General features: G+C 38.8%; 1 protein-coding gene across 29 annotated transcripts in view; it reads right to left on the bottom strand.

Moving 5' to 3' along the window:
* Positions 1-1,537: 1,537 nt before the first annotated feature.
* The window catches only part of RIMS2 (regulating synaptic membrane exocytosis 2), a 587,005-nt gene continuing 568,129 nt past the window's right edge, over positions 1,538-20,413 (bottom strand). For all 29 annotated transcript variants that reach the window (XM_065903249.1, XM_065903253.1, XM_065903241.1 and 26 more), the window contains 5 exons: positions 11,608-11,749; positions 7,102-7,214; positions 6,682-6,783; positions 5,175-5,314; positions 1,538-4,391 (listed from right to left, as the gene is read on the bottom strand). In XM_065903249.1, coding sequence (XP_065759321.1) covers positions 4,173-4,391; positions 5,175-5,314; positions 6,682-6,783; positions 7,102-7,214; positions 11,608-11,749 — 716 coding nt within the window. In that variant the 3' untranslated portion in view covers positions 1,538-4,172. The remainder of the gene's footprint in view (positions 4,392-5,174; positions 5,315-6,681; positions 6,784-7,101; positions 7,215-11,607; positions 11,750-20,413) is intronic.

The raw sequence follows: 20,413 nt of genomic DNA, 5'->3' as shown, positions 1-20,413 counted from the left end.
GCTTCTCAATACACATTTCACAAACCAAAGGTGGATGTGTGAACTTCTGTTCATCCGTGCATGGATGTTAGAGGCTGTTGAGGAGGCATCATGGACTGGGTGAGTGGAGACAAACATTCAGAGAATGTGTTTTTATGTCAAACTTAAGTAGGCACAAGCAGACAGCTTGGTGATTTCTTGGTCGGTTCTCCCAAAGCCCTTGTGATGGTGATCATTAAGTCCATTATTATTGCTTTTGAACCCTTGGTGTCTAGAGTTCCCGGGAAAATGAAGGTGTTGGAGCCAAGGGCATCCATGTGTTTAGGGTTCAGTTTGGAACTGCTATAGGAGAACTCAGTCTTCAGCTGGGAATTGCAAGAAGGGACTAACATGGATCACTTTTGAGAAGGTAGAAGGACTTTTCAGGAGAGGGCATATAAAAAAGGCAAGGAGAGTTTTAGAATAGGAGTGTATGAATAGCAAAGAAATAGCTCACTAGAGCAGAGAGTATATATTAATGAAAAGATAATATGGGCTAGCTATGGGGGGCTGGGGGTCCTTGGAAATGGAAGAAATGGCTGGTTCAGGGAATGGAGAGAGGAGTAAGTTTGGATTTCTAATTTATCACGTGAAAGTGTGAGCCGCTCAGTCATAGCCGATTCTTTGAGATCCCATGGACTGTAGCCCGCCAGGCTCCTACATCCATGGGATTCTCCAGGAAAGAATACTGGAGTGGGTTACCATTTCCTTCTCCAAGGGAATCTTTCCAACTTGGAGACTGAATCCAGGTCTCCCGCATTGCAGGCAGATTCTTTATCAACTGAGCCCCCATGGAAGACCATTCTAATTAATCAAAATCATTTTGCAATTTGAAGAATTACCCTAGAAGGTATGGAGAGACCCTCTCTCCCATTCATATGTGACAGAAGCCAGTCTCTGGACTGGTTGTTATATGTCAGTCATAGCTCAGTCAGTAAAGAATTCACCTGCGATGCAGGAGACCTGGGTTGATTCCGGGGTCTGGAAGATCCCCTGGAGAAGGAAATGGCAACCCACCCCAGTAGTCTTGCCTGGGAAATCCCATGGACAGAGGAGGCTGGTGGGCAACAGTCCATGGGGTCACAAGAGTTGGACATGACTGAGCGACTAAACCACCATATGTCAGGTCACAACATGTAATTCCCCAACTGAAAATGCAGCCCACCCAGAGTTGGTCCATGATTCTGACTCTGCTGTCAGTGGAGGCCACACTGACTCAGAAATCGCATTCATTTAAATTTGGGAGGTGCCAAGTCACTTTATCAAAGAGCACCTCAGTGCGGAATGACCTTTTGAAAAGCAACACGTTTAATGATGTGAGCTGAAATCCTTTGGCGTTTAAAAGACGTGCTCTGCTGAGGGCTACCTGCTAAGACCAGCGGTCTGCTTCTGTTACGGAGAGGCAGAAGAAGATGGTTTCAGTGTCTCTAAGTGATGTGCAGGTTCCGGAAATGAGCTGCAGCAGGTTTGGGGATGAGTGGGGAGAAGAGAAGTCAGAAGGCCATGCATACAACGTCTGTAAAGAAAATGTTTTATTTAAAGTGTTAAATACCATCACCAGAATGAATTTGAGTTTTCCATTAGTTGGTGTTCATCACAGGACTAATCTGCCCTTTTAATTTTTTTCCAACTGGAATTCCCTTCACTTTTAAAACATACTATGTACAGGGCAGCAGTGGTCACTGGCATAGTGCTATTTACATGACTAGGTCACAAGTTGAGGTGCAGACATGTGAAAATTAAAAAAAAAAACACCAACTTTAAAATAAATACTGCATAATGACAGGTATGTACAAATATCCCACACAGTCATGTCCTTCTTATTAAAATTAGAAATAATTTATATAGGAATATGCACAAAAGATTATGTGACTGCATCTTAGTATCAGGAAAATGTTAAACGTTTATTCTAAGGGATAGTATAGACGCTATAGGTCTATTAAATCAATTGTTGCTGGTACACAAGTGTCTAAATTATTTCAATAGTTTTATTCGTTTATTTCGCAACTTTACCTGGGCCCATCGCAGGTCTCAGAATGTCAAGACACAGCCTTGGTGTATTTCATATTGCACCACATAAAGAGAAGGCATTTTTAGTGATACTCATTTTTAACTTTTGCACCATATCAAGCATGATAGTTTTTAATGGTCAGCACTGAATTTAAAAGGAACACAAAAGAGCAGTTTTTGTGCATGGCATTAACTTAAACAAATGGTATGTATGTAGATTTCAAAAGTTGTTGCTAGAAGTTAAAGTCAAACTATAAGAACATGTTATCAAGGTGTACAGAAAGAAACAGAAACTATGGGTGGCTTATTACGTTACTCAGCGACTTTTCCTCTAAATGGGGGACTTAAGAGAAATCTGACCTTGCAGCACCACCCAATGGTAATTGTCTGTGAAACTAAAGGCAGGGGTTTGATTTTAGGGCATTTGTGTGTAGACTTTCGGTGATGGCATCAAAGAACTGTTAATAGGCATACTGACTTTCTCTGAGTTACCTAAAAATTGGAGCTTTAAAATTACCTGTTGCAAATTTATGTTTGCTATGTTTCTTTAGAAATATAATTTGTGAAAAATTGAGTTTTACTACAGAAAAATGAATTAATAAACTGCCCTGTATTTCAGGGCTCCAAATTTTTAGCAGTGCTTCTATTCACATAGTAAATGGAAACTGGCTAAAGAAATTGCTTTTAATTAATTAAAAACAAAACTTAAAACCTTCTAGAAATAATACTTTAACCCCTGTGTGAATAATGCTGGTGCTAAAAACAAATTTATTAGACATTACAATGGCCACATGATTTTAGGATTTTCCTGTAAACTGAACTTGGAAGGTGAAAATAAAATTACCATGCACTGTACAATAAATTGCAAAAGTTCAAATATCTTCTTTATCAAACACATGCTGACTTACTTTAATGTACTCCCAAGTCATGTTGCAAAATCCTTTTCAACATGCTTGAAATAAAGAAAGCTCTTAAATAGTTTTTTCCCCCCTTGAGAATTTCAGAAGCATCTACAGCTCTGAATTGAACATGGGGTATAAGAGAGTCAAAGACTTGTGATTTTTTTTTTTAGCATAATGTTCACTCTAGTAGGGAGAAAGAAAATAAAAAGATTAAAAGAGGGAGAAGAGGAAAAGTGAGAGAAAGGAAGAAAGATGTGAATAATTTGCACATATTGAACTTGGTAAGATTTGTATATTTAACATGGAAATAAATTGAATACATTATACTTATTTGTCACATAAAGAGAATTTTAAGTATTTTCTAGAAAGTATTTTCTTCTGTAATGTCTGCCAAAACACAGACTGTGGTTAAAGAATAAACATGGTGTGTCTTTGGATCACCCTGCTGCATTCTCTCCCTTTTTTAAAACCATGCACTAGTGAAATTTATTTTTTAAAAATAATATAAATTGTTGAAAATGGCTGATTTTTATTTTTATTTTTTGCAAGTTGCAGCCCCAAGAAAATAATTTAAATATTCAGCTAATCTGTCCATGCAAAAAAAAGTTTAATCTCATTGAGTACAGTGGAGCCACAGAATTTTGTTTTTCAGAGTCCAACACATCTTGGCATTAGTGAATGACATGCCTGCTGGAGCTCCGAGGTCTGCCACTGCCCACGTCGTCACTTTGGACCGGCTGCTCCTGTCCCGCCCAGGGGAGGGCTGACGTTCTGTCCTAGACCTCGTCTTTGGTTGCTCGCTTTTCACCTGATGCTTCCCAGGACTTCAGTCCTTCACTGATAACATGGCTTAATGGCTGGATAGCTCCATTTCTGTGGCATCGCAGGACTTTGGGGTCAGAGAAATGAAGAAAAAGGAACAATAAAAATATAAAGGTGCCATTGAAAAGGGCTTTTGTTGCATGAAACTGACTGATTCTTTGATGTTCATCCATGGCTTCAGATTGGACCGAAACTCGGGGGTTTCTGAACTCCCACCGAGAGTCCTTCGCAGCTCCGCTCCTCCCCGAGGGCCTCCCGCAGGGCACAATGTGTGCAACTTCCTCTGAGAACTCAGGATCGCTTTGTATCCCCAGGAACAGGCTCAGAGACACAACATTAAGCATGCAGTGTTACCAGGGTTTGCGACCTGTGACTGTTTTTTTTGTAACGCTGGTTGCTATGACAACAGTTTTACAGCTGCTATGAACGAGAGTAAGAAGGTCCAGTTGAACTTTCCAGAGATGATTGGGAAGCTCTTCTTGTCAGAGGAGCCAAGGTGGGATCTACTAGGGAGGAAGGGGGGAAGAGTTTGAACCAGCCAATCACCATGTTGGATAGCTCCAGTTCATCTAAAAGTATCTGGGCCACTCCCATAAAGGATTTGTGATCCATGCGGCCATAGTCTCCCCAGACAATGATCTGTTGGCAAAATTAAAAGAGCAATGTCAGTATAATCATGTACGTAAAGGCTTGTAAACCAAAATATAATCAGTTAATGATAGCTCAGTTGGCAAAAAAATCCACCTGCAATGCAGGAGACCCCAGTTTGATTCCTGGGTCAGGAAGATCCTCTGGAGAAGGGATAGGCTGCCCACTCCAGTATTCTTGGACTTCCTTGTGGCTCAGCTGGTAAAGAATCTGCCTGCAATGCAGGAGACCTGGATTTGATCCCTGAGTTGGGAAGGAAGATCCCTGGAGAAGGGAAAGGCTACCCACTCCAGTATTCTGGTCTGGAGAATTTCATAGACTATATAGTCACTCCATGGGGTCGCAAAGAGTTGGACATGACTGAGCAACTTTCATACAATGTGCTGACATCAAACATCAAGTTATGTACTTGTATTTAATTACTGGGATAGTTATCTTTATTGGAATTCAAAGGTACAGTCAGAAAACTCTACAGGAGTGTTAGGATCATAAGCCATCAAGGAAGATGAGAGCTGATGTGAGATGGGGGTTTACAAGTCTATAGTTCACTTTAAAGGAAACAGTGTGTATAGCTTTTTCTCATATTTTTTTTCCATTATGGTTTATTATAGGATATTCAACATAGTTCCCTGGTGTGTACAGCTCTATAGCACTGGCCACTGCTTGGAAGTTTCCCAAGAATTTCAGCTGGTGAGGAATGGAAGAGAATGTGATACAAAGTTTGACTTCATGAAGACACCTTCTTAGGTAAGGAATATATAATTCAGTAAATACCTGTAAAACCTTTCCTTGGGGACTTTCTTCAAAAGATAATAGTTGCTGGTAAAGGGGTTCCAGCGTTTTTCTTGCCACTTTTGTTTTCTTTTTGGCTATGCAGACTCCATTATCTAATAGATACACCTTTACATATGGTGCTTGGGAAAGAAAACAGGAGAGTGAAGAGATGAGCTATGCTTACAGAACACTCAACTTATGGATGACACCTGCCACAGCTTAGTCCTGGGCTGAAAGAGCCAAGAGTCAAAAATCACTGGCCTGTCCACATTATGTCAAAATTATTAGATAAACAATAGATAAATTATTAGATAACAATAGATTAATATCAGTCATTCAGGTAGTTTTAGGCAGTTCACACAGCCTCTGAGTTGATTACTATTTTGCCATCAACTGGTTTTATATACTGCTTTTAAAAAAGAAATCCTTCTGGTCCCTAACAATATCCAAGAGGTCTCACTCGGTTTTTCATGTGCCAATTCATAAATCTGGTTAAACGTGCTCAAAATCATACGGTTTTACCCATCCCCATGGAGCATTTATCACTCAAAAGGGCTTATTTATTGATGGTGTGGGTACAAGACAAGGGTGGGGTTTGATGTGATATGTTCAAATTAGCTGGAAAGAGACAACTAATTATAAATACCATGGATTGATATTTTTCTGACAGAGTCTTTATAAAAGCATTTTCATGCATGTACAAATTGTGGTATTCTTCCTAGCAATCAGCTGACTAAACTCTGAGGCCTTTATGAACACAACTGACTGTCTTAATCACCACTGCAAGGTTGTACAATAGGTAACAGTCGGTAACAACGTGAACTTTCTAGGTTAGAGAGTCAAAATTACAATTCGTTCAGTGGAGGTGCTGAGGTGAGAAACCAAGTTTCAGAATTGTTCTGTACATCAGGTCTGAAGTTGTCTCCATCTCTGCACCAGGCATCTGGAATCTTTGGCATTCCCTATGGCTCTAAGCACCTTAGATTATAATATTTTGGTACAAAATGTGACATTGCAATAAAAACTTATAATGGTGCCTCACTATACACTCCAGGAAGTAAGAGTCTTCTAACTAGAATGTCCTTCATCTATGGGTTTATGCTATTATGGGGACTTATATCTATCTATATTTATTCTAATTCCAGAACTCTAAGGATTTCTAAGGAGAATTCTGAAGCTCAGATAAACTGAAGAATAACACAAAATATCAGCTAACAAGAACTTCTTAGGTAATTCATTTTGTGCAACATGTACATACGTGTGATAGTTTTTATTTTGTGGGGTTTCTGCCACATATGTGCTTATTAGCTAATGACTTCTCCCCACCAGATCACCCTCACTGGGTGCTCACTCAGGAGAAATGCAAGCTACTACAGATAACTGACTCATTTATCAGTACCCTTGGTTATCTAAAGGCAAAGTTTTCCGCATCTCTTCAAAAACAACGTCTCTGAATTGAAAAGTGTAGATTATGAACAGCAACAGAGGAAATCTCATTTGTTCTCACCTGGCAGTGTCTTGGAACCTGGTTTTACGACAAGGCCACGGGCCCGGATTATTTCCACCTCCAGCTGCCCCTTTTTGTCCATCATTCCTACCTGAATGTCACCTAGTAGTGAGTGAGGAAGAAACAAACAGGCCTCAACATACAAAAGCAGATAGAAGAACGCTTGTGTCAAAGATCTTGGTTTAACCATGTTGGATCAGTTCCCATGTATTTTCCTAAATTCAAATATATTTAAAAATATATCACTGATATCTTACCTTAAAACGCATATAAGTAAAAATGGAAAAAAATGAAGTTTATATTGTTTAAAATTTAAGACATTCATTCCAGAAAATACTCTTAAAGATCTTATGCAATTGGGGAATGTGATTTTCAATAAGCTAAAAGGGAAACAGTGAATCACATGACAGAAGTTCTTACCCATTGCGGGTGTGGCCAGAGTTTGGCGCCCCACTAGCTGGGCAGGGCCAAGGCCATCCAGAAAATCACTGAATTGGCTATCCGAGGCCAAGCGGACACCAGGGAAGATCAGACTAAAAGCAAAACAACACAGGATTATTTTGTGTTACCCTCAACTCCTGTTTTCACCTAGCCCCCTACCTGCAGCAGGAGAAGTTGGTGTCACTATTTTGTCACTTATATTAATTGGATCCCAAGCGCCCCCCGCACCTCCACGGCCCTCCTTCCCTCTCCTCCAGCAGCCCTCGTCCGGTACTGCGTCACGCTTCTGTCTGTGTGCCTTTCTCTTCCTCGTCTGGAGGGCATGGACTGTGAGTTCTGCATATAGCACTCCTACACGCTGAGCACTTATTCTGTGACTGACATGAGCATACTGAATCTCTTAGCTGCTTTATGAGACAGTCTGTTATTTAATCCATTTTATCAATGAAGAAAGCCTTCAGATTATTGCCATCAATACCCAAACACACTGCTATTTCTTCCACCTTAAAGAAATAAAAAATCCCTTTCCTAACACCCATTCCTCTTCAGCTACAATCTCATTTCTCTCCCTGGAATTTCTTGAAAGCTGTCTCCATGTACAACTTCACTTTCTTTAACTTTCTTTTCTGCCACACTGCACAGGCAGGTGGGATCTTAGTTCCTGACAAGGTATCAAACCTGCACCCCCTGCTTTGGAAGCTCGATGTCTTAACCACTGGGCTGCTAGGGAAGTCCCTATCTTCAGTTTCTTTCCTCTCATTCCCTAGTGAAACTCTAGTCAGTTTTTCCCTGCTGTCTTTCAAGGTTTGTTTTTCTCTACTCCACCAAAATTTCTCTGATCAAGATTACCTAATACCCAGAGTGGTAAATCTTGACTGCTAATACTCCATATTCATCTAATTGAACATATTAGTCTCATTTGATCCAAATGATCCCTCCCTCTTACTTGAAACACTGCTTCCTGAACCCTCTAGTCTTTTGGTTTTCCTTTGTAACTACTTCAATGTTTCCTTGATTAGTTCTACCACTAAATACAGTCACTTGGTCCTTTGACCTCTTCCCTGTATGTCCCAATTCCCTTGGCAATCTCATCCCATCTCAAGGTTTTAAACATCGTCTACAGTGACATTACCAAGCCTGACATCTCCAGCTTGGGCTTCTCCCTTGGGTCCCAGACCTGTATTCTAACTGCTCTAGTTACCTGCTTGAATGGCTAACAGGCAATCAAAACTCAACTCGTCCCACACTGACTCTCAACCCCCAAACAAACAGAAAACCAAACTCTGTTCTACTCAGAGGATTCCTATCTTAAATGGCAACTTCATTCTTTCAATTGTTCAGCCTTGCAGTTGTCTTTCCTTTGGACGGACTGCTAAAGCTGTAATTCTGAGTATGACTGTATTTGGAGGTAGAAACTTTAAAGGGATAGTTAAGGTTAATGAGGTCTTAACGGTGGGGCCCTAAGCTAATATGATGGTGTCCTTAAAAGAAACACCAGGGGTACATATGCAGAGGGGAAGGACCATGTGAGGACCTTGTGAAAAGGTGGCCATTTGGGGGCCAAGAAGAGAGGTCCTGGGAGAAGCTAAACTTGCTGACATTTTGATCTTAGACTTTCATCCTCCAAAACTATGAGAAAATAAATTTCTTTGTTTAAGTGGTGTTATTTCTTTTTATTTTTTATTTATTTATTTATTTATTTTCAAGGCACAGTACATTTTTATTCTGCATTGGTTAATATACAACATATCCCCACTTCCCTTGAGAAACAGTATCATATCTAAAACACACTTTGATGAACACTGAATAATAAAATATTACACAATCATTCCTCAGAATCCTGAGGGGGGTGGCTGGAAAACTTCTTAATCAGTATTATGTGATAATAAAAGTCTCACTACTGAATGCCATCTTCTTGATTCACCAGGCCTAAACTAGAGTAATACATTCACTCAGGTGGAGAGAAGACATCAAGAACAGACCAGACACATTTCCTTTGGTGGTAACCTGATTTCCTTTTCACCTCTGAGGCCTCTCAGTGGAGAACAACCAGAAGAATTTTGAATTTAAAAATAAATCCTGACATTTTTCTTCATGTTATCAGTGCTATATTCTTATTTTTTTATTTTTAACAGTAGCCCTAACAAACTTCCCAGAAAGCTCAGTGGGTAAAGAATCTGCCTGCAGTGGAGGAGTCTCAAGGGACACCAGTTCGATCCTCGGGTTGGAAGATCCTCTGGAGAAGAGCGTGGCAACTCACTCCAGTATTCTTGCCTGGAGAATCCCGTGGACAGAGAAGCCTGGCACGCTATGGTCCATGGGGTCGCAAAGAGTCAGACACGACTGAACGCAGCAGAACAAGCCAATACACACTCTCTCTCACATTCACAGCAAATGAGCGTCATTGAAGCTTACTGCTTCTCCTGTCAAATACATCCAGAATCTGACCTCACTTATGCTACCATTCAGGTCGCAGCCATCGTTTTCTCCTTCTGCATTGCTGCAACAGCCTCCTGAATGATCCCCCTGTTGCCACCTTTACTCTCCACTCCCACAGCAACCAGACTGATCTGCTAAAGCTGAAGCCAGACAATGTCAGGTCTCTGTTCACTATCCTGCATTGGTTTCTCACCCCAATCTGAGTAAAGCAAAGTCCTCGCAATGATATGTAAAGACAACACCAGCCGTCCACCCCTGCCCACCATATCTTAATTCCTAGTTTTTTATCACTTCTGCCTCACTCCCCAAGGATGCCCTTCCCATTGTTGATGCCAGGCAAGCTCTGGCCTCAGCACTGCTTCAGCCTGAAATGTTCTTCATATGTCCTATGTGCTCACTAATTTCCTTCAGATTTTTACTCAGATGTACCCCGTTTCCTGTCTGTCCTTCATAAAGCCCTACCCTTAACCTCCACCAGCTCTCTTCCTACCTTTTCTCCTTAGCACGTATACCACCCAGTCTATTATATATTTTATTAGATTTTCTTATATATGCACTTAAATACATTTTCTAGCTTATTGTCTATCTTATCTGTTAGACAGTAAGTTTGCTGAGGGTAGGGTTTTTTTTCTTCTGTGTTAACTGCTACATCTCCAGCACTAGAGCCATGCCTGCGATACTGTATGTACTTATGAAATGCAATTAATGAATAAAAGAAATGAATGATAAAAGATCTAATAAATAAGTGAATCTTAAAAAATTCCATAACTTGCCCAAATTTGTATAGTACCAAAAACAGATTAGCATTTAAGCCTATATGATTCTAAAGCCTATGTCATACCAGCAACTGAGTTTTGCTCCCTTGTGTGACTTATATCCCCAACTCATAGTGAAGCACCTAGAACATGAGAAGGTATGGAAATACCTGTTGAGTGAATTTATGTGTATTAACCCCATTTCTCCAGTAAGACCATAAGCATCTGGAGTGCAGGGGTCATAGTTCAAACATCTAAAATCCCTACCAGTATCTATCACAGCACTTTGCAGTGATGAGTGCTCATGTACGTTTCTTTTTTACTTGATTCTCCATCTCTTTTAAGACTTCCTTTATTAACGTCAAATCTGTTTCTTCCCCTGAGCTTAATTCCCAAATATATAATTAATCTGAACATTTTTAATGCTTCCATAAATATCACACATAACCTTATTTATGTTAAGATGTATTAAAACCATATACATCTCTTGTATTTACATAACTGTGCTATGCAAATGATTCCTAAGGCAATATCATCAACACTCTGCCAGCCGCCCCCATAGCCTCACATTTGTGAACTCTTACATACTATGTTGCCTAAGCATCTGCTGCTTCCATAGTGATGACAGATGAGGTCAGTAACCCCCTCTTCCTCTATTAATGTCCTTCACACATCCATCTACAGCTCTGCAGTTGCTAATTACTGTTAATTCATGGGTGACAGGGCTGTACAATCTTTACGAATGCCTTAAAAATATCTCAGACATAGTGGAGTCAAGGGAAAGCTACATGATAATTACTTAAAGGAAAGGCTCAGCAAACTTTGTGGCGTTTCTTTTTGGTTGTTACATTTATCCAAACTGTTCATTACTGCATGGAACTAAGCATGTATCAGTTTTCTATATTTTTTAGTAATAACTGTTAGAGCAAAGATTTTCAAAATTAGCATCCTACATGTGGCATGGGCATAGGTACTTAAAGTGTTCCTGTGTTTTTATGTATTATTTCAGGGTAGGGCAAACTTCCCTTTGTGACAGTTATATTTTAGCATCTTGCCTTTTAAAGTGAAACACTTTATCCCCAAACCTATTTCCATTGATATAAAAAGCCAGGTAAGTCACATTTCTCAGTGGCAGGTAAGCAAAAGTTTTCTTCACAGCAAATCAGCCAGTGAAAGTTAAATCAGTGCCACAGAGCATGCGAGTTGGCGTTTATGGAAACACAGAGAGGGGGAGAGAAGGAAGACTCCAGCGAGGCGTGGAGGAGACCACCGCTCTGCCAGCATCACTCACTTTCCTTCTGAGCTGTAGCTGTTCATGCTGCCGTCGGTAGATTCTCGGCTGGCTTGTCGAGTCATCCAGTTCCTCATTTCCACAGCCAAGCCTGTTTCTGTACTTCTCTGGACAGTGCTTCGTAGCTTTTTACCTCCGGTTTCTGCAAAGACAGAAGACAAAAGAGGTGATAGTTTTGTCATCACCATCAGGTAACAAACGTATCAACCAATGCACTGAGATTCTCAGATTAAAAAAAAAAAAACTGCGTAAATCTAAAGTGCTTTTATGAAGGAGACAGAAAAGGTATTTCAAATCTTGTCTTGTTGAGTGGGATGAAAAGCTTCTAAAAAATTGTCAAGAAACACAAAATACCATTGTTTTATTTCCATTTAAAACAGTGTTCCAATAGGTAACAAAAGGAACAAAAAGGTTCAAGCTATGTAAAATAAAATAAGCTTTGTTTTCATTGTAATATTTAAATCAAGATTTAACTTATGCCTGTCTTTTTCTTTTTTCTTTCTTTTTGTCATAGACAAAGAAGTAGGCCTTCACATTATTTCCAAAGAATAGGTGGTGAGTAATCCTCAATTCTATCTTTAAGTTTCATACAAAAACCTGCTTTTGTAGGGTGATCAATATTAGAAAGTATAAAGAAAGCTACACTAAGGAGACAGCCCTGCCTGAAAACACTTTTCACATCTATTGGCAGTTTCCAGAGAGATTCTCATAGGGAATACAAAACCCAGCACTCCCAAGTGAAAAAGAGCTTTTAAGCTTTTGGTCATGGATAGTCATGTTCTTAGGGCTTCCCAGGTGGCTCAGTTGGTAAAGAATTCACAGAGACCCAGGTTTGATCCCTGGTTTGGGAAGATCCCCTGGGGGAGGAAATGGCACCCCACTCCAGTACTCTTCCCTGGAGAATCTCATGGACAGAGGAGCCTGGTGGGCTACAGTTCATGGGGTCACAAAAGAGCCAGACACAACCTAGCAACTAAAGTACAATCACCACCAAGTCATGTTTTTAAGGATCTTCAACAGTCTGACTAGGAGGTTTGCTTATGGAAGCCCACTAGGCCAAACAAGAAAGAAACGGAGTCAAGGCCGCAGATGTGACAGAGTTATAAACTGCCATGTGCAGAGGACAGGAGGAAGGAGCTCCTGCTCACAGAGGGGGTGGGATTTGAGATGGGCTTAAAAAATGGGCAGGTTATGATCCAAGAAACAGCCCAATTATCAGAGACCTTACAGGTTAGAATGTGGAGCTGAGAGACAACTAAAGCTGCAGCAACAGGGGGATGGCTCAAAATACTTATATTAATTTACTCCCTGTCAGGCCTAACTATTTATCCACATTGACCATACATATCATCAGTATTTTGGGAGATGGTAAGCTCTTTTATTGCCTGGTATTAATAACTTCCTTTTAGATCAATAAATATTTGGTGATATTGCAATGACTTGTGGAAATCCTTTCCATCAAATCTCTTGAAATATATGCTCACTGTTTTGAAACACTGCTTTAAATTTCATCTGTTCTCCACTTCCAACTTTAATGTACATCAAAATGCTTTAATAAGTACATATAAAGTGTGTAATGACTGATCTACAACTCAGTTCCATAGATCAGTAGATGTGTAGAGTGATCTACAACTGAGGCTGATGTTTTAGATAATTGATAGTAAAACATGTTGTACTGATATGAACTATTAAGAGGAGATACATCACCATCCATGGATGAGGGAAAGCATATCCTTCCAGAGAAATTATTAGTTAATACGTGTACAAAATGATAAAATGTTAAATTACTCATTTGCAACCTCCAATGGAATAATTCAAATAAGACATATCAATGGATGCTAATGCCATTAAATAAAAGAATATTAATATAAGCCAAAAAATCATCCCACAAATTAGTTCTAATCACTAAAGAATACGTACTCTAACACTGGGAAACCTGGCTATGGCCATCTTAATCATGGGAGCAAACTTAGAAGCACTAACAGTGTGGCAATCACCGTAGCACCTATCAAGTTGATCTGGACAAAAATATACAACCTGTTTCTAATCAGGTCTTTGTAACAATCTTCTGAGTTTTCAAAATAGGATAGACTAACAAGATACATGATACACACACACAAAACCAGATAAACCCAGAACATGGGATTTTGTTCAAGAATCACTTAAAATTAATATCATGAAAACTAACAAGGTGGGAAAATTGTCCCAGATTTAAAAATATCACAGGATGTAACCATTAAATGGTATGAGTGTACCTTGGTTTCTTTAAAAAAAAAAAAGAATGAAACCCTAAAAGCAAAACACTAAAAGGAATTTTAGGACAAGTAGCGGAAATCTGAATATGAATTGGATATTAGGTAGGATAAGAAAATTGTTAATTTTCCTAGGTAGATAATGGCATGTATTATATAAAATTTCCTTATCATTAGCAGATACATGCTGACATATTTAGACCTCAAGTCTTACACTGTTTGCAACTTACTTTCAAACAGTATAGCAATAAATATGCATATTCATAAAACAATGAAATGTTAAGAACAACAACAAAAAGGATGGGCATGAAGAGTAGATCTTGACAGTCATACACTCAGTATTTAAGATTTTATTTGAGAGTGATTCTCAGAATAGCTACATTAAATTGAATGAAGTTAACTCAAAGACAAATATCATATCCCTTATATGTGGAATCTAAAAAAATGGTACAAATGAACTTACTTACAAACAGAAATAGAGTCATCACCAAGGAGGAAGAGAGGGAGGGATAAGTTGGGAGACTGCGATTGACATATACACAGTTATATATAAAATAGATAATTAATAAGGACCTACTGTATATAGCACAGGAAACTCTGCTCAATACTCTGCAATGGCCTATTACAGGGAAAAGAATCTAAAAAAGAGTGGATATATGTATAGTATGTATAACTGATTCACTTTGCTACACAGCAGAAATCAACACAAATTAATCAAAAAAGTAGTAAAATTTTGTACAGGTACAAACTGAAATCATGAAAGGTGCGGGGCTGCTGCGCGGGAGTCCCGGCCCCTCTGTGGAAGCTGCACTGTTTGCTTCTGGTGAAGGATGCCTGAATGAAAAATCACCACCAACTAAGACATACAACTTCAGTGACATCTGAAAATTCAGAATGAGGGTATGCACAGAAAACATGACTTCCTAAAGGCCTCAGAACACAGCCTTTGCAGTGTCAAAAATCTAGTATTTTTCATTCAATGTCTGGCTCATCACAGCTAAAGTGACTTGAAAACCTGCTATTATAGAGTAAAGAGAACTAGCCGCCATTTGATAAAAAATAAAAGTAGAATAAGCATGTAATCTTCTTGGTTACAGATTGCTTTTAACGTGCCCTCTTTAGAATTCTCACAATCTCCATTTTACTGATATAGTATCCAAGGGTCCCAGTTGTGACACAATTCCCTGAAGTCATACAGAAAATAACCGAACCAGAGTTTATACACAGTTTCCTGACTCCCAGTTCTCTGCTACTCCCTGATTTGTTGTCAGAATATAACTGATGAGTAGCCTGTACAGCTGTTCAAGGAAAGGATACTAAGCTGTAAGCATATATGGAAGGCCCTACTAGAAGCAACCGCTGGGATGGAAGGAGCAGAGCACAGTGAAGAGGTCGGCCCCGGTATACAACTGCTTCTCTTTGAATCCCTTAGAATCCCTACGCTATCATGTACCAGCTGGCTGACATGATGCAAGCTACCTTCTCTGTGATTCAGCTTTCTTAAACTGTAAATGGCAATGATAATAAAAATGCCTACCTCACAGAATTTGTGAAGGTTAAGAAAAATATATTTAAAATGCTTAGGATAGTGCCTGCTATATAGAAAATCTTCAATTAATGATACTGGCATTAATACTGAGGCTTTCCTGGTGGCTCAGAGGGTAAAGAGTCTGCCTGCAATGCAGAAAATCCAGGTTCGATCCCTGGGGTGGGAAGATCACCTGGAGAAGGGAGTGGCTACCCACTCCAGTATTCTTGCCTGGAGAATTCCAAGGACAGAGGAGCTTGGCAGGTTACAGTCCATGGGATCACAAAGAGTTGGACACCATTAAGCAACCAACACTTTAACTTTTCATAAGTATATATGTGGACTTCTAGACAGGAAATCAGAGGACATGTATTCCAGGCCAATCTCTAACACAGACTAGCCGGCTCTATGGTTTTCTCTGAGTCATTATCCCCCTTCTGAGTCTCAGTTTCCTCATTTATGAAAAAAGAGGAGGGGGAGGGTGACAGATGATCTCTGGTCTCTTAGCTCTATAGTCTGAGTTTCTATCATGCATGTATGACCATGACCATGATGAACAGTATACATGAAGAGAGGAGCTACTCATTGTCATTCGATGGAATCAAAGAACTCTAGGCATAAGCTACACATTTATAATAGCTTGTGAAATTATGTCTTCTAAATGTACTTTTATCTGATACATTCATAGACTTCTTTAAAAAGTAAATGTATTTTTCAATACTGCAAATCCTTTACATCACATTCATGACAAAAGTAATTTAACCTAAATACAATTCATTATGATGAATCACATTTAATGTTCCAAAGGCTTTATCAACCTAAAAATCTATATAACAGAGAATGCCTATATAAAGTGCATTAGGCAGAATTCTATGATGACTCCCAAGATTGTGCTACCTTACATGGCAAAGGGATTTTGCAAATGTAAGTAAGGTTACTAACCAGTTGACCTAAAGATAAGGAGCTTATCTCAGTGGGCCTAACATATACACATGAACATTTTGAAAGCAGAGTGCTTTCTCTGGCTGGTTCCAGTAGAGTCAATCAGGGAGATCTGAAACACAAGAAGGATTCAGTGTACCTTTGTGTCTTGAAGATGGAGGGGCCCATGTGGGAAGGACCTGAGAGTAGCCTTCAGCAATGCCTAGTTGAAAGGCAAAAAGAAAATGGAGACCTCAAGGCCAACACCTGCAAGAGTCTGTTCTCTGCCAATACTCAGCCCAGTCAACACCCTGATACCAGCCATGTGACGTCCTAGGCAGGAACCCAGCCAGGCCAGACGTGTCCTATAGAACAGTAAACTAACAAATGGGTGTTGTTTTAAGCTGCTAACTTTGTAGTAGTTGTTAAGCAACAAAATGTAATTCTTTAGATTATTTTTTTAATGGGATATGTATAAAAATAACCTGTTGTGACCACAGGAGTAGACCAATGGAGATTATTTGTAAGAACTCAACAGCCATAATAAAAAAAAGTATATATTTTAAAACATATATATAATTCTATATGAATGTGTACCCTGTCATGTCCATCTCTCTGCAACCCTGTGGACCGTAGCCCGCCTGACCCCTCTTGTCCCTGGAATTCTCCAGGCAAGATACTGCAGTGGGTAGCCACTTCCTTCTCTTGGGGATCTTTCTGACCTTGGGATTGAACCCTGGTCTCCTGCATTGCAGGCAGATTCTTTGTCCTCTGAGCCACCAGGAAAGCCCTGGTATTAATAACATTATCCTCTGGAGAAGAGAATTGCTATCTACTCCAGTATTCTTGCCTGGAGAATTCCAGGGACAGAGGGGCCTGGAGTTACAGTCCATTGGGTTGCAAAGAGTTGGACATGACTGAGCATGCATCCGCATGTATATATACATATATACACTGCACAACTATCATATACATGTATACGATATGTGTATGGGGGTTACATTTAAAAATACTCGGGTAGCAAACTGTAAAACTAGGGTCCAGATTATGTTGCTGCAGAGCTCTTAAACCATTCACTCTAGTGTTGGGTGTTCTAAGACAAAGTATATTTGGAGAAGGTGCCTGCAGGTAAAAATCAAATTCTTGAAATACAAAACATCATAAGCAGAGAGCAACACAGGAGGTGCCCCTGTTATTCTGCTTCATGTAGTCTGATGACTCAATTGCTTGGTACCCTCTGAATTCAAAGAAAGCCACTTGATTAAATAAACAACCAAAGTGTCAGTTTCCCCTAATAATAGCTGAAAACCAAGAAACCCTTTCCTGGTGACTTGACAACAAAAATCAAAAAGTCCTTTCTGCTGCAGATTTTAAAACTCTCCCAAGCCCCAAAAGGAGGCTCACAGTCAAATGCCTAACAATCTCAGAGTGACTTCTTTCCAAATCCTGTGTCCACAGAACCCATTCCTCCTTGCTCTTACCTGGAAAATCTCACCCCTTTTGGCAGACAGACTTATTTTAGAGTCAGAATTTTCTTGATGTTAATATGGAAAATGATTTATGGAAAGAAGTTGAAGATAGATTGGTAGATTCTGAAACATGACTTTAATTTTTGGTTTTGACCACGATTTAGGTACTTTGAGTTAATAAGCCCTATTTACATATTTTATTCAAATATTTTGCAAGTATAATTTAGAGAATCCATTTGCATTTCATCTAAAGATTTTTAAAATGCATTAAAACATGAGAATTTCTAAAATTACTGATTTATAGAATTTTAAAAGCTATTATAGGGATCCAGTGTATCTTTGTATTTTATGTGCTCCCTTCCTATAGCAATGAGCAAGTTGAGGTTCAGAGTAGCTACTTTCTCTTTAATAAAAGATTTTTATTTTTAAAAATTAGTAATGGTTTCAAACTGTACTTTAGCTGCCTTTTATTAATAACTTCTCTAATTTCTCAAAATTTCAAGGGTAAGAGAGTTGCCTCCAGCACTCTGGCTGGCTACTGTAACCAATGTAACTTCACATTGGTAGATATTATATAAGGACGTGAAAGAGGTTGGTTTATTTACCCACTTGGCCCAGCAAGACCTCAATATATGAATATTCATAAGTAAATTACTATGTGGTGTATAAAAGCTTGTGCACTTATATTTATGTCTGTTCAGGCTTCTTACTATAATAAATATAATTCAAATCTCTGAAAGTCTAAACAAAATAGGGACAAATATCTGACAATTTCTTTTGGGCTAATCCAGGATTTGCATTAACAACTAAAATAAATAAACATTAATAGACATTAACCATTGATTTTCAAAATTATTTCAGAGTTTAACACAAATTCATTCATTTCATCAGCTTTGTCACAACTACTATGAAAGTTAAATATTAAAAGCTTCAGTACAGTAAGCTACAAGTAGAAGTCACAGTTATGGTAGACATTAGGGCTGTTCAAATATATTCACATTTCTTCCACTTATGAAGTTCAGTGTGGTCATGTGACTTGCTTGGCCAATGAAATGTGAGCAAAACTGGCCCATGTAACTTTAGGGCCAACAGAAGTTTCCAATCCAACAATGTGTGAAAAGAACATACACCATGATGAAGAGGAATTTATGTCAATTATGCAAAGCTGGTTCAATTTTCAAAAATCAGTTAAGGTAATACAATATATCAACAGGTTAGAATAAAAATCACATGGTATCAATAGGTGTCAATAAAGCATTCAACAAAACTCAACACCTATTCATCATAAAAAACTCTCAATAACTAGAAATAGCAGAGAGCTTCCTCAACTTGATTAAGGAATATCTACAAAAAGCTTACAACTAACTTCTTACTTAACAGTGAGATACTTGAAACTTTCATACCAAGGTCAGATACAAAGCAAGAATTTTCCTTCTTACCACTCCTTTCAACATCATACTGGAAGCTCTAGCTAATACAGTAAAAGAATAAAAGGAAATAGGTATATAGATTGAGAAGGAAAAAATAAAACTGTTTTTGTTCACAGACTGTATGATTGTCTATGTAGAAAATCTGAAAAGAATTGATATAAAAACTCCTGGAACTAGTGACTGTAGCAAGGCTGCCAAATACAAGCTTAATATTTAAGTCAACTGCTTCCCTATATACCAGCAATGAACAAATGGAATTTGAAATTAAAAACATAATACCATTTACATTAGCATCCAAAAAATGGAATACTTAGGTATAACAGCTAACAAAATATGTACAAGATCTATATGAGGAAAACTATGAAACTCTGATGGATAACATCAAAGAACAACTAAATAAATGGAGGGATACTTCATATTCCTGGGTAGGAAGATGCAATATTGTTGAAATGTCAGGTCTTTGCAAATTGATCAGGAGACTGAATGCAATCCCAATCAAAATCCTAGCAAGTTATTTTGAGATCCTGACAAACTGACTATAAAGTTTACATGGAGAGGCAAAAGACTCAAAGAATAAAGTTGGAGGACTGACACTATCCAACTTCAAGACTTACTATAGTGTTACAGTAATAGATCAGTAGAACAGAATATTCCGCCCCAAAACAGACCCACATAAATATAGTCAACTGATACTTGATGAAGAAGCAGAGGGAATACAATGGAGCAGAGACGGTCTTCAATGATGCTGCTAGAAGTACAACTGAATGTCCACATGCAAGAAAACAAAACAAAACTAGACACAGACCTTAAACCCTTTACAAAAATTAACTTAAAATGAATCACAAACATAAATGTAAAATGCAAAACTACAAATCTCCTAGAAGATAACATGGGAGAAGGCCTAGATGACTTTGGGTATGGTGATGACTTCTTAGATACAACAACAATAGCATGCTCCATGAAATAAAGATAAGTTGGATTTCATTAAAATTAAAAAGTTTTACCTTGCAAAACACTCTGCCAGGAGAATGAGAAGATAAGCCACAGGCTGAAAGAAATAGTTGCAAAAGACATATCTAATAATGGACTATTATCCAAATTATAGACAGAACTCTTAAAACACAACAATGAGAAAACATACAACCTGATTATAAGATGGGCCAAACAGCCTGCTGCTGCTGCTAAGTCGCATCAGTCGTGTCCGAC

The sequence above is a fragment of the Muntiacus reevesi genome, chromosome 12 (assembly GCF_963930625.1).
Source record: "Muntiacus reevesi chromosome 12, mMunRee1.1, whole genome shotgun sequence".
Taxonomy (NCBI): domain Eukaryota; kingdom Metazoa; phylum Chordata; class Mammalia; order Artiodactyla; family Cervidae; genus Muntiacus; species Muntiacus reevesi.
This window is presented reverse-complemented; position numbering and strand designations above follow the sequence as displayed.